The sequence below is a fragment of the Megalobrama amblycephala genome, linkage group LG24 (genome assembly GCF_018812025.1).
Source record: "Megalobrama amblycephala isolate DHTTF-2021 linkage group LG24, ASM1881202v1, whole genome shotgun sequence".
Classification (NCBI taxonomy): domain Eukaryota; kingdom Metazoa; phylum Chordata; class Actinopteri; order Cypriniformes; family Xenocyprididae; genus Megalobrama; species Megalobrama amblycephala.
In genome coordinates this window covers 28,439,866-28,455,453 of record NC_063067.1, presented here as the reverse complement: position 1 = coordinate 28,455,453, position 15,588 = coordinate 28,439,866, and the positions used below count along the sequence as shown (strand labels likewise).

Genomic DNA, 15,588 nt, shown 5'->3' with positions numbered 1-15,588 from the left:
AATATGTAGTTTTTCTGTCCGCTAGAGGTCGCCTATTCAAAACAAAGGCATAGCTTGATGACGCCAAGTTTGTGCGTGGAATCTTGGGACATGTGGTCTTCACCTCACAGCCGGTGGAAAAAAATCGGGATAGGCCTCGGGCAGAAATCATGTTCATGGATGCGATTATTAACGTTACTGTAGTATGAAGCAGAGAAGGAGCGAGTGTTGTGGAGCTGAACGAGGAGCTGGAGCGATTGATCAACACACGCCTCATGAGCAGCAGGACTTTTATTATTTCACAGTGACCAGTGGCACTTCCGTTTTCCCAGTCATGAGTATGAGGTAACGCAGCTCTGTTTATCATATTAGAGACATTTGAGAGTGTTGAAAATGATGTTATAACGTTACTCTGTGCGTTCGCTCGGTGGCTGCTGTGAGACACTTGTTTGACACAGAGCTAGATGATTTTAGAATATCATTAAATTCTGGATGGCTTGTGTTGATAAATGGCATGCAATTAATTTTAAAATGTGTGAACAAAATAGTGTTTTTCTCTGAGGCATGGTAAAGCATGGTACTCTTGGAAAATCAAGAAAATTAGATTTGAACAATACTAAATGTGTTGAGCTATATAACAATTAGTTTTCTGTCTATAAATATATCAAAACAGTTGTTCCTTTGTCTATTAAAACATGTAAATATTAAAGCGTCTTTGGTGTTTCCATGGTTTCTACAAAATAAAACCGGAAACCGAGGGTAACGCGGGTATGACGCCATTGACAGGCGGCGACTCACACGTCCCGGAGCCTTGGTTAAAATTGAAATTTTCTCACGATTTACAAATAGTTGGAAACATTTGGGATATTGTAAGTACTCAGTACGGATTTCATAACAAACATTTTGGTTACACTATTTTAAGGTGACAGTTACATTGTAGTTACTAAAATAAGTACCGAGTAATATCAATTAACTACATGTACAATGTTTAGGGTTTGGTTTAGGGTCAGTGTTGCCAGCTGCTTTCAATTAGCTAAAACTGGTAGCTAACGGTCACTAGATGACATCATAATGGCAAATTCATTGATCTATCTAAATATGAATATAGATCAGTGGGTAAAATAAAAATCTAGATAAGGTTTATCCAAGAAGTTGCTAGATTTGTCCCTAAACATTTGAAAAAAGTCTCGGAGACACGGAAGTCATCAAATCTAGTGACTAAATTGGCAACACTGTTTAGGGTAAGTTACTTGTAATTATGCATAATTTACTGTTACTACTATAGTGAGTGTGTAGTAATGTGTAACTACGTCACCTTAAAAGAAAGTTTTACCTTGTTTTTCAGATGTGTGCTTGTTTCTTTCTTTAGATAACTATTTGCCATTGTTACACGTTACATGTAATTACTATAGCAATAACTTCATGCATATTACACAACCAAGCCTAATCCTAACCCTATAGTAAGTGCATGTAGTTAATATTAATCAGCACTTAAATGTGTAATTACTCTGTGACAAGGACAACTTAAAATAAAGTGTAACCCTTTCTTTATAATAAATTGGTTTAATATCTCAAACACAATAATATTCACGACTTTTATAGCCACTGTACATATGATTAATTTAGTGCCAATACACACTACAGCCTCAAGGTGGCACTGCAATGTAATTACACTCTACCTGTATCATCACGCATACTACAGTGCCAATCATTCACTTCATCACATGTAGAGGAACATACAGCCTGTCAGGGATGTTACATAACATGGAAATCTTTAGGTCAGCGCATAAATGCCTCTGCTATCAGCAATGTGTAGGAGAAACTGGTTTGATGTAACAGATAAAACGTCCACACGAATTCTCACTTTTAATTTCTAAGAACATTTTAAAACTGTTCTCAGCAGAAGTTTGCTGTAAGGTTTTTGAAGAACTTGGCTGGTATAAATATTCCTCTGCACCCTGAGAAGAGACCACACAGGCATGCACAAATCTTCACTTCCTGCTGCTCAAGACTGCGGTTCTTTTCAGAACAATAGGTGCAAAGATAGACAGGAAGCACCTCATTCAAGATGCTTTGTATCTGTAGAAGCTGACAAAAGATGAGATTGGGTTTTTTTCATGTTGTTTATTTAAAAGAGCATAATTGATGTTGATTAGTCCATTAAAAAGATAGTTCGCTCAGAAATTAAAATGGTCATTATTTACTTGCACATGTCGTTCAAAAACTGTATGACTATGTGGAATGTAAAAGATGTTTTTTATGAATAATGTTGGTGACTAAACAGTTTTGGCTCCATTGTCTGGTCTAAAATTATAATAGAAGTCAATGGAAACCAAAACTACTATTCTTTTGATGGCAAAATCGACATGTTTGGGTGAACTATCCCTTTAAGGAACTGTACATATATACAAAGATTCACATTTATGTTCCAAGTCATAAATAAGTATTTTGTTTGGCATTTTCAACAAAAAACAGTATCAAAATATCTTTGATATCACTTGTAAAGCTTCTCTGGAGTTCCTCATCTCATCATTCAATGATCGCGATCACATTTGTAACGAGTCGCTGATAAAGTTCCAGAAAGTGTGAGAGGAGTGGAAATGGATGCGTACGCCACCCAGCTGTGTTCCCCCTCCCACTCACACACTCCTCTGTCGTTATTTCCTTCAGTCGTGTTCTCTTTCATGTCCGCCAGGAACGAGTCCACACAGGAAACTGTGACATCTTTGTCTCCAGCACCCACTCTGGAAGAACAGCAATGAGTCAATGCGCTCGGCCGGGAGCTTCATCCGACGCCGCTTTCGTTCTTAAACAATTTTTACGCATCTCTTCAAAGAAATACACGAATGAAAATAGACGCTTAGATGTAGTTTTTGGTTATTTTTCGTTTCTGGGTCTGTTTCTATATGTACGAAAGTGCGTCATCACCGACAGCATCAAGAGCCCAAAGTCATTCAAACACTCGTCCTCCAAGTCTCTCTACAGTCTTCCTCATGTTTCCCAGAGCTGACAGCAGTCCTCGCATTCCTCCGTCATGTAGAGGTACGAGTTAATGGCCTCCTTCAGTCCTTCGCTCACCAGAGACTCCTCCGCACCCTCTTTACTCTGCCCGAAGATCATGGAGCTGTGAAGAGAGTTAGGTTAGAAACTGCTCTACTAGGTTTTGAAGGTTCATTGTTTAGATGATATTCCTAGTGTCAATCAAGGCATTTCATTTGTGACTGAGTATGATGTGTTTGACGTACCTGTTCACATCTTTCCAGTTTATAGTGGGCCTCTTCACGGCAACCGGAGGTGGGCCGGTTACAACAGGAACGTTGTTGGATCCAATGATGAAGCACGGCTCCCCCAGAGTACAGCATAACCCGTCCGATACTTCTGAGGCAAAGTTCACATTTAATCTCTGGCCACAACACTTACATACATGTATATATTATATATACTGTGTGGTTGCCAAAGTGTTGTTTTGGGTGGATGCCAGGACTATTTAAGGTGCAATACGTAATCCACTTTATTTGTTCGGTTTCTGACTGATACAACAGTTGTCTTTGACTTGACACCTATCAGCATGGGTGAAGCAGCATTCATTTGTTCGTCAGCTGTAGAATTACCCTGTTTACAGCCATTTTTGTCACCCACAATTTATTCCGCCACTTAAAGTGTCACATAATGGGGGATTACAGAGATAAACTGAACTAGCAGGTCATGTGATTTCAAAATGTCAGTCACCTTGAGGCTTTATGTAGAATAAAATGTTTTTATAGGCACTGACATGACTGGAGCCCACTTCCCATGTGAGTCTACATCATTTAAAGATTTTCTCAGCTATTAGTGCACCACCAAGTCTTATATCATATGTCACATCAGTATCAACCACAAACCCAGCAATGCCACACAGAATCACTGGGTTTCATTATTGAGTTAGGCCATGTGTCCACCTAAGCGTTTTTAGCCAAATGAAACACCAGCACTCTTTTGAAAATGGCTTGCTGTGGGTGCTTGAGATCATTTTGGGGGCGCAACGTTTTAATCAGTTGAAACGCTATATGTGCGATGATAAGGAATAACTGCGGAACTGTTAATAGTATCTGATTTCGCAAATAATTTGTTTCTGAATATAAAAATGTCAACACAATGAAACATACTTGCTCTGGCACTAGTTTTGGATGAAGAGATGAGCTTCACTGTTGCCAGGTTTGCGTAACAAAATCAGCCCAATTGCTATTCAAAACCCACCCAAACACGGGTGTTTTTTTGGAGGATTGATTACAATTTATATAACCACAGCTTTAAGACAAATACCATGATTTATGTTTAGTGTAGCAAAACCATGGTTAATTTTTTGGTTCCTATGGTTTAACGTCAATAGCTATGTTTTTTTTTTATTTTTTATTTGTAGTAAAACCATGGTTGGCGGTCCCCCGGGAAAAATCACATTCCGTGAAGTAAAAATTGTGTTCTGGGGGGTAAAAACATTGCGATCTGGGGGATAAAAAATTGAGTTCCGATGGCTAAAAATCGCATTCCGTGCAGTAAAAATAAATTGCGTTCCAGTGGGTTGAGGGGAAGCTTCAACCCGTGGTTTAAAAACACAACCCATGGCAACAGTGTAAAAGTAGCCCAATTCCGCAGGAAAACCATTGTCGATCCTTTTTGTTATACAAGAAGAATGTGGCGGTTGGTCAGTGTGGTATTTGTCCCGCCCCTCCTCCACACTGATTGGACGGCTGGGTAAAAAGTGGCAGTGATGAGCGCTGTGTTTTACCTAAAGTTGAACATTCTTCAACTTTCGGCGACAGGTAAAAAGCGCAGAGCACTCAGCGTGAAATAGACATTCAGCGCCTCGTCATGCTGCTGACGGTGTTCTCATTGAAAACAATTGAAAAAATATACTATCATCGTGAAAAAAACACTTTGGAGGACACACGACCTAATGGCTGTATCTATGAGTCTATGTTTGTGTGTACCTGAATAGTGTGCAACCAGGTCTGTGAGGGTCCTGAAGGTGAGTCCAGGAGAGATGTAGACCCAGCCATTCTCGATGCAGTTGATACGGTAGTGTTTGACTGAAGCGCGCTCCTGCGAGCTGCTCTTACGCACTGACAGAGTGTGGTTACCTGGAGGAAAAATACAAATATTATCAATTGATTCAAACCGAGTTTACATTTTCTGAAAATGAAAAAAACAGCACTTTTTACATATTAAAGGTGCTAAAGAGGATCTTTTTGTCGACTGAGAAGCCAAAGACTGTTAGTGAGTTTTTGAAATGAGTGCATGCGTAAGAACAACCCCCCTCCTTCACAGCTCATTTCGAGGGAACGCCTCCCAAAACTCGTGCACGAGTATTGGAACACGAGTCTTTACCACCGGCATTCACTGTGTCGTGTTAGTGGATTCATTATGTCGGACTCACCGCAGGTAACTCATAATCTGCAGCTGTTACTCCTGACAAAAACATTGCATGCGGCGCCTGTGGAGTGTGGAAAGTTACTGGAGCGTGCAGCCGCGCACGTCTCTCACAAGGAACGTCATGGCAAGTGATTGATAAGCCAGAGGGCCAATCGTTTATGCGATGATCGCGTAAACGATTGGCTGATGTTTTTAAGGCCCTACCTCGTGCACAGATGATGCATATTAATATTAGTCCTTTCAGTGCACCTAATAAATAGTCTTTTATCAGTTAGTAAAGACAGTTTCAAGTAATATTGCAAAAATGTATAAACCAAAACATCCTCTTTAGCACCTTTAACTTTGGAAGAAAAAATGCGAGTCCATCACTGTCACGACAATAGGATTTTGCTATGCAGTTTCTGAGGCATTATGAGGTATATTTTAACATGTTGATATGTGGTTGTTTAGGTGCTCCTGGTAGTTGCTAAAGTGTTTATATAATGTTCTGGGTGGTTTCTAACTGATATTGGGTTTTCATATTAAATGTAAAGGTTTATAGTAATTTTGTTGTGCTTTTGTAATTTTTATTATTTTTTTTAGTTGTCTGTAAAGTTTTTAAGTTTTAGTTTTTTTTGTTTATTTAGTTTAGTTTAAGTTGAAGTACCAAAATAACTAAAACAAAAATGAGAAATGTTGCTTTGGCACCTATCAGAAAAAAAATGATATTATTTTATATTTAATTTATTTTATATTATTTCAGTTAATGTGCATTTTATTTCAAGTAATGAAAATGTTTTTTTATGGTTTTGTTTTAGTTAATGATAATAATTCTGTGCATCACATTTGATAATATTTTATTAATATAGCATTGGTTTTTATTTTTGTTATCAGTTATGAAGATTAGTGTGTTCTGTGCTACATTTTATATTGTCATCATGTGTTTGTCATGTTTTATGGACTTATTACTATTTTAACACCTATATTATTATGGTAGTTATCAGAATATACAAATCATATTTTTGTAGTTCAGGTAAACTAAAATATTGCATCAGTTATTGCTCCTGGTGGTCGTTAGAGTGTTTATATAGTGTTCTGGGTGGTTTCTAACCGGCTCAAGTCAAAATAGCCCACCCAAGTCAATGTGTCGATACGTAAAAAAAAACAACAACAACAACAACAAAAAAAAAAAAAAAAAACTTTCGTTTGATCGTCAGTAAGATGAAAATCATATGTATCATAGGAAATCATAGGATATTAATAAAACTAGCATTAGTGTGTATGTACCTGGGAAGGTCTCGCTCTCTCTGATAAGGAAGGAGCCGGGCTGATTATGAGGGAGCATCAGAAGTTCCTCTGCTTTCTGTTTGCTGAGACCCACAAACTGCCACCTGCACGAAAACACACACACACAGATGATTGATGAGTGTGATGACAAAAATCAAGAGCAGAGCAGAAGGAAAAAGCAGTAGGTAGAGACTCGTGAGTAAGTGAGTGATCAGCAGGGTCATTGTGGGTACAGTGCGTCCCCAAACTGATAATCAGATCACACACTGTATCCAGCTGTGCCCACTCTACACCCCACACAAAGTTAACCCCACTACAGAAACTACAGCTGATATCATCACCGCCTCACACATGGAACACACTAGATCAGACCACCTGACCATCGGTGTGATGATGTCATGAGTTCAGCTCACCTGTTGTACACTTTGGCAGTGTAATTGCTGGGGATGTAGCTCTCATTTCCTGTGGCTGACGAACTTACTTTCCACCACTCTCCCTCACTGTAACACACATTATAACATCAGATTCTCATACTGATGAGGCTCTTCATGTAATGATGCAACGTTGTGCGACAGCACACTTACTCTGACAAAATGTTGAGCCTCTCCCCCACTCTGATGGTACAGTCTCCCGGACCTCTCGACGGATAGTCGTACAGGGACACCACCACGCATCTACCGCTGTCTGCACACAGAACAAAACATCACCTTTAGTCCTGTTAATCTGCGCACATGATTCAAAAATGGTAGCTATTTTTAAAGAAAAAGATTCTAAAAAAAAATCCTACAGTAAAAACCCTTAAAGTTACCCTGATATTTATAGTGAAAATAAAGTGAAAAGTTGTTTAACATCATGATATATGCAATTTTTCTGTTTTTTTGGTAGTAAAAAGCATAAATTACCATACCATTTTTTTTAAATAATACATTTAAATAAGCATATCACAATAAATTTGCCATTATAAAATGTTTTTTGTAAGTAAAAATATGATGCAATTTATGGTGGAAAACAATTAAAAGGCTTTCCCAGAAGTCCCTGTGTGATGTTAGTTTCATATCATTAAAATACTATTATCATTTTTTGTTAATATTTTGAATAAAACTTCATTTTTATATATTGGGTTTTCATTTTAAACGTAAAGGTTTAAAGTTATTTTGTGTTTTTGTAATTTTTATTGTTTTTATTAAAGTTTTACTTTTTTTTTTTTTTTTTTTTTTAGTTTATTTAGTTTTAGTTATTTTGGTACTTTAAACAAAAATGAGAAATGTTGCTCTGGCAACTATCTGAAATAAAATGAGTCTTTTAATATTTTATTTTATATTATTTCAGTTAATGTGCATTTTATTTCAAGTAATGAAAATGTTTTTTATGGTTTTAGTTTTAGTTAATGATAATAAACCTGTGCATCACATTTGATAATATTTTATTAATATAGCATTGGTTTTTATTTTTGTTATCAGTTATGAAGATTAGTGTGTTCTGTGCTACATTTTATATTGTCATCATGTGTTTGTCATGTTTTATGGACAGTTCATCATAATAAGTGTCCTATTTTAACACCTATATTATTATGGTAGTTATCAGAATATACAAATCATATTTTTGTAGTTCAGGTAGACTAAAATATTGCATCAGTTAATGGAATATACAGCTGTCATCCTGTAATACCTGAAACATTGTCATTTTTTTACCGTGAATTTTTGGCAACCTCAGCTCTCCGTTTTTTTTTTTTTTTTTTTTTTCCCCAAGTCTATCATTGATATAAATCCTCAACCTAAAGTATGCATACTTGTAAAGCACACACTGAATGCTGTAGTTGCAACAGTTACCAAAACTTGTAAAAGCATCTAAGCTTCCGTTCTACGCTATATTGCACTTTTTTACATTTAGTGCTGCATCAGTTCTGACACGAGTGGGACCTCATGCACATATAAAGTGTGCACTGCAGTGCTGAACTCACCCATGGACAGCGAGTCGGCTCTTTCCTCCGTGTCCAAGAGAACAGCATGTGCGCTGGATCCGCGCCGGTCTTTACTGGGCCGACTGCCCATGCTACTCTGGAGTGTTTAGGTGCACAATGCTGATGGGAACCACAATCTAAGGACAGAAGAGCGAGATTTTTTTTTTAGCACTGACTGATGTGTATTGATTTTTGATATTCATTAAACAAAGCATTAAAACCCCCCAAAACATACGTGCACACAGAACAAATCCGATGTATAATTTTATCAGGCCACGGCATCCTTATGTCAGGCTTTGACCGTAAGGAGGAAGGATGTCGACAAACCACTTGTGTACTTTGATAAAAAAAACTTTCCATCCGCACTTTCACTATCACTCACTTTTTTAACTTGGACCAACAAAAAAAGAAAAGAAAAAGGGGAGGCCGTTCTAAAAATAGATCTGGTGCAGTGCTGAGAACGTTCTACTATTTTCTGTCATGCTCAGTTACATCACAATGGTGCAAGATGCATTTGTTTATGCGACCTATGTGAAACATAATGATTCAGTATGCAAATTCCAGGTAAAATATCACTGGCTGAGATAAAATCATAATATAACATGACTCATTCTCTTAATATGACTCTTATATTATTATGAAGCGACAGTAAAGTGCTGAGGTACAATCTTCCACTGCCTTCCCACATGGTGTGAAAAAAGATCACTGTAAATCATTTGAAGGAAATGAACCGGACGGTCTGATGATCAAAACAACCTCAAAGAGCATTTATGCTCAATATTTTTTTCCTCTGCTAAAATACCATCAACACATAAATATTCCTTTTCCAGTATACAATGTTATTACAATGTAATAACATTGTAATAGCCCAATAGTTCAATTACTGCTATTAAAAATTTTAACGAATGCACAATGTGACTTTGATTTCAACACCCTCATATGTCTAATGTTGTATTAACATTCATCAGTGATCTTTGAGAGGTATTCTTCTTTATCATATTGTAATGCAGTGGCACCGGTCCCACAGCTATATGATATTATCGAGCAGATGGTCACCTGGTACCACAGATGGGTCTCACTAGGTCATCAAGGTCTCCAGGTCCAAATTACAGACCTCATACCCTGGGCACCAAAATAACACATGCGTAACGGATTACATGTGCTACATACAAACACAGCTATACTGGAGTACACACAAACAAACAACAACCAACAGCTAAAAGTCATGTCATAATCTACATTTTTGAATAATATATCTCATGGGTATGGCGATAAAGATTTAGTCAAAGATTAGAACACGGTTATTAACTTCCTGTCGCAGCAATACAGAGTCGTTTTTATCAGTATTTAAGCCATTTAATATGACTTTTAAGAGTTCTCAAGTCTGAAACTTTAGGTCGTTAGAAAGTATCATACCAAACAAATGACACTGACTTCAAAATGGCACACAAACCCGCACTTTTCTTTGAATCGCCTTTGAAGCAAGGCGTCTGTGCAAGCGCACACTTTTCAAGATGATCCCGACTTTGATTTCAGATTCAAGATTATGACTTTGAAGTTCGAGCTTCTCGTGTTAACTTCATGAACGTAGACATTCTTTTAGAGCGATCACAAAACGCTTATTATTATTATTATTATTAAAAAAAAAAAAAAAAATGGCAAGACTTTCTTCCAAACAAAAACGGCATTTTAACTACTGTCACTTTTAACTATCACAACTGTGATTCTGAATTCATGTAAGGCGCTTTGGATAAACAAGCTAAATGAATAAAAGTTCACAGCACTCAACATAAAGACATTAAACAGACTGAAAGTGTCTTACTCACCTCATGGTCTTCAGGCTAACTTTGATGACAATCCTTCCTTACAAGCAAACAGAACTCCTTCACCTGCACATCTGTTTATGAGCGCATGCAAAAGGTCTGAAAACTGAGATAGCGTAGTGAGAAAACTATTTCGAGAGATTTTGGCACAGATCAGAGGCTAGTTTCCTTGAAGCTGAGAGGCAGTAGTTGAGTTTGAGGTGTAGGATGCTGCTGTGGTTGTCTCAGTGTTTTTGCAAGCACACTGAGGTAGGCAGACTTATTTACTACTTGCAGTTTCCTGTGACGAACAGGTCTAACTGTCACTCCTTTGCTGACGCACAGATGTCTGACAGCGAGAGCAGACTAGGAAGATGTTTTGATCATGTTGGAGCCGTACTAATACACAACACAGATGTTGGTGGAGGGAAAGGTTTTGAATGTCATGACGTCATGGGCTAATTGATGAAGCAATACAGATGCCGATGGAAGCGGCTTACTAAATTTAAAGAGGTTTCGAAATTCTCTGGTGATACTTTCTGCACGTATTAATTTCAATATTCCCAAATGCACCGAAACCAATTGCCGTAGCAATAACTGTCATGGAAACTAAATGACTCCAGATCATCGTAGATGCGAGAATTGCTACAAATGACTGCTCATTTTCCCAGCTGGGAAAAAATAAATAAATTTAAACTGAACTTTATATGAATTTCTGAATTGCAATGCCATCTGTACTCATAACATGTTAGATTCAGACTTGCATCACTTCACACTAAATGTTGAGTAGTTAATTATGCAGCTGAAGATGTTCCGATACAAATTCCCATGACAAGTGGAGTAAGTTAATTAAAGTCGTAGTGGGATGTCATCCTACCTGGTGACAAAAAGTTCAATGCACTCTAATTTCAGAGGAGAAGCAAATCAGCAAATCTATACGGTAAGTGAAAAAGTACACAAGCTGTGTGATTGTGCACATCAGATGGAAAGAACACTCAGCACAGATCTGTTATTGACAGATCCTTTCTGCTGTGGTCAATGTTGTACTTGAAGTGCTTGAAGTGTGTATGCCACAGTTTCTAAAAATAGCTTCTAAATGTGTCGTCTTTGACCACATGCAATCAATAAAACCAGTCTAGCTTGTGATCGGAAAACTTTCACAGCTGGCTGAGCTGACAGAAAAAAGTTTGGCTGAGATGGGTCATGCACAGAAGTGCACATTGAGCATCTGATTACTTAAGAGATTTGGGTCACATCATACTTAGCTTTTCCCTGAAGTCTAACTACAGTGTTAGTCAATGTTTTATTGCCCCCAAAACATTGTTTTCCTTGACCATTTTCTACACTTTCCCAGCTCCTCAAAGGTACACCAAAATGTAAATTGTGTAATTCAAATTCAAACTTACTTTCTTCTGCAGAAGACACAAGAAAATGTATTCACTTTTCTAAAACTCTTTACACAGTGATCACAACAGCAGGCAATGTGGGCTAAACTGTGGATCATTTCTTATTGCTTTGGCACAAAATGCATTCAGTGACTACTACTTTCAAATTACATGAATTCTTTTCTCACTTAGACACAACCACTGCCAAATCTCTATGCATCTACAGGCCAATTTGCATGTTATTTTTTTAAACTGTTAAACTTAACTCTAGAGTGCATAAAGGGGGTCAAATTGACCTGGCATGCTGTGATTTTTTTTTTAAATATTTTATCAATGAAAACATTTATTAACTTGATATTCCATGAATTCTTCAAAAAACTTGTTTCTGACCCTTATTAAAGTCATTTTCATACAAACCCGATTCCAAAAAAGTTGGGACACTGTACAAATTGTGAATAAAAAAGGAATGCAATCATTTAAAAATCTCACAAACTTATATTTTATTCACAATAGAATATAGATAACATATCAAATGTTGAAAGTGAGACATTTTGAAATGTCATGCCAAATATTGGCTCATTTTGGATTTCATGAGAGCTACACATTCCAAAAAAGTTGGGACAGGTAGCAATAAGAGGCCGGAAAAGTTAAATGTACATATAAGGAACAGCTGGAGGACCAATTTGCAACTTATTAGGTCAATTGGCAACATGATTGGGTATAAAAAGAGCCTCTCGGAGTGGCAGTGTCTCTCAGAAGTCAAGATGGACAGAGGATCACCAATTCCCCCAATGCTGCGCAAAAATAGTGGAGCAATATCAGAAAGGAGTTTCTCAGAGAAAAATTGCAAAGAGTTTGAAGTTATCATTATCTACAGTGCATAATATCATCCAAAGATTCAGAGAATCTGGAACAATCTCTGTGCGTAAGGGTCAAAGCCGGAAAACCATACTGGATGCCCGTGATCTTCGGGCCCTTAGATGGCACTGCATCACATACAGGAATGCTACTGTAATGGAAATCACAACATGGGCTCAGGAATACTTCCAGAAAACATTGTCGGTGAACACAATCCACCGTGCCATTCGCCGTTGCCGGCTAAAACTCTATAGGTCAAAAAAGAAGCCATATCTAAACATGATCCAGAAGTGCAGCCGTTTTCTCTGGGCCAAGGCTCATTTAAAATGGACTGTGGCAAAGTGGAAAACTGTTCTGTGGTCAGACGAATCAAAATTTGAAGTTCTTTTTGGGAAACTGGGACGCCATGTCATCCGGACTAAAGAGGACAAGGACAACCCAAGTTGTTATCAGTGCTCAGTTCAGAAGCCTGCATCTCTGATAGGTATGGAGTTGCATGAGTGCGCGTGGCATGGGCAGCTTACACATCTGGAAAGGCACCATCAATGCTGAAAGGTATATCCAAGTTCTAGAACAACATATGCTCCCATCCAGATGTCGTCTCTTTCAGGGAAGACCTTGCATTTTCCAACATGACAATGCCAGACCACATACTGCATCAATTACAACATCATGGCTGCGTAGGAGGAGGATCCGGGTACTGAAATGGCCAGCCTGCAGTCCAGATCTTTCACCCATAAAAAACATTTGGCGCATCAAAGAGGAAGATGCGACAAAGAAGACCTAAGACAGTTGAGCAACTAGAAGCCTGTATTAGACAAGAATGGGACAACATTTCTATTCCTAAACTTGAGCAAATTGTCTCCTCAGTCCCCAGACGTTTGCAGACTGTTATAAAAAGAAGAGGGGATGCCACACAGTGGTAAACATGGCCTTGTCCCAACTTTTTTGAGATGTGTTGATGCCATGAAATTTAAAATCCACTTATTTTTCCCTTAAAATGATACATTTTCTCAGTTTAAACATTTGATATGTCATCTATGTTGTATTCTTAATAAAATATTGAAATTTGAAACTTCCACATCATTGCATTCTGTTTTTATTCACAATTTGTACAGTGTCCCAACTTTTTTGGAATCGGGTTTGTATTTCTTGGTCATAGGATGGGAATTTTTTATTCCCAAGAATGCATTTTTCATCCCAAGAATGCATAAAGGGGGTCGAATTGACCCATATTTTTTCTTATGGAATTTTAACCGAACACTATTTTGGAAACATTTTTGTCAATAATAATATTTACTTAACTTTATAGATCACTGAAAGCCCTGTTGTGACTGAATACGCATATCTCCCTATTATATAGTAGAGGAAATGCAGCATGTGAAATAAGTTGCAAGTCTGAATTCACAGCATTCATAAAACAGTAAGCAAAAAAGTACCCGGATGACCTCCTGCCACAATTCTGAAGTTCACATCCATTGGACACTTTACTATCCATAGGAAAGGACAGCTGAAGGCCTAAACAAACTCTGCCCAAAAGTTACATGTTTAGAAAGGTGCAAATGTTATGTGAAATGTTCTGTCTCTGAGAAGATCATTTTCACATGTTCTGTGAGAAATGTGAGGAGTGAAGGTTCAGACTTGAACATACTCAGCAATAGATCTAAATTAGTTTAGAGTTTGTCTTAAAAAGAATACATTTCATCTTTTGTAATGCATATTTACAAGGAAAGTGGACAAATAGATGTTGTTTGTTATATTAAAACATTTGTATATCATCAATTATTTTAATAATTTAATTAATAAAACACTTATATACATATATGCATTAATATACACACATATGTATATACACATACACCGTGTGCAAAATTATGCAAGTTGATTTACTGATCATTTTTTTTTTTTCCCAAGCACATTTTACCAATTCCAAACCACATCAATCTTAATAACTACTATTAATTTTGTATTTAATCATTTGTAATATATATATATATATATATATATATATATATATATATATATATATATATATATATATATATATATGAAAAATGCCTTACATTCAGGTGTGCATAATTATTAGGCAGGTTTTCTTTTACAGAAAAAAATTAGCCAAAAAAGAGATTTAACTCAGACTTTTAACCATTATTAAATGCTCATGAGAAAGATGCAATACTAATGCAATACTAGAAATTACAGTTAAGGCATGACCAATGGACAGTGAAACGCTCATTGGGTCAGTGGGGTCATACATAAACAGCTGGAAAAGAAAAGACACATGTTAACTGCAAAAGAATTAAGAATTACGGTGAAGAATTAAGTGAGAAGCCATGAGGAACCCTTTAGTATTCAGTGTGACCATTTTCCAGAACTGCAATCGACCTGGAGTCTTCAGAAGTGCAACATGTCAGGTCATTTTTATTCCACATCTGCAAAACGGACTTTTCAGGATAGTAGATGGACAAAAAATGAACTCCCACACCTTACTGCCAGATTCTGGAAGATAAATTCTTCAAACAGTGGTACAAGAGGATGTGGTGCTGGTCCTTCAGGAGTCACTCTCAATCTGTCTGTCTATAAGGCCTATAAAAAACAGTCTTCATGTATTTTCTAACACTTCAGCTTGTGATTCTTATTAAGAGCGGGTCATTTTTTAGGATTCTTTAGCTAACCTAAGTCTCTGAGATCCTGACACCTTGCACTTCTGGAGACTCCAGGTAGGTTGCAGTTCTGGAAAATGGTGGCGCTGGAGACTAAAGGGTTCCTGATGGTTTCACACTTAATTCTTCACCTTAACTCTTTTGCAGTTAACATGTGTCTTTTCTTCTCCAGCTGTTTTTGTATGACCCCGCTGACCCAATGAGCGTTTCACCGTCCATTGGTCATGCTTTAACTTTGCAATTTCTAGTATTGCATTAGTATTGCA

At 37.3% G+C, this 15,588-nt stretch overlaps 1 protein-coding gene across 2 annotated transcripts; it reads right to left on the bottom strand.

The window, feature by feature from the left end:
• Positions 1 to 2,216: 2,216 nt before the first annotated feature.
• On the bottom strand, positions 2,217 to 12,247 carry sla2b (Src like adaptor 2b). 2 transcript variants are annotated; one of them, XM_048178364.1, is made up of 8 exons: positions 10,441 to 12,247; positions 8,615 to 8,751; positions 7,239 to 7,338; positions 7,068 to 7,154; positions 6,655 to 6,758; positions 4,947 to 5,096; positions 3,225 to 3,357; positions 2,217 to 3,103 (listed from the first exon to the last, which is right to left on the bottom strand). In XM_048178364.1, the coding sequence occupies exons 2-8, from the start codon at positions 8,703 to 8,705 to the stop codon at positions 2,971 to 2,973; spliced, it is 798 nt and encodes a 265-aa protein (XP_048034321.1). In that variant the 5' UTR covers positions 8,706 to 8,751; positions 10,441 to 12,247; the 3' UTR covers positions 2,217 to 2,970. The 2 variants fall into 2 exon arrangements, with proteins under 2 accessions (XP_048034321.1, XP_048034322.1); XM_048178365.1 differs by having other exon boundaries at positions 3,225 to 3,354; positions 10,441 to 12,240.
• Between the last annotated feature and the right edge of the window lie 3,341 nt (positions 12,248 to 15,588).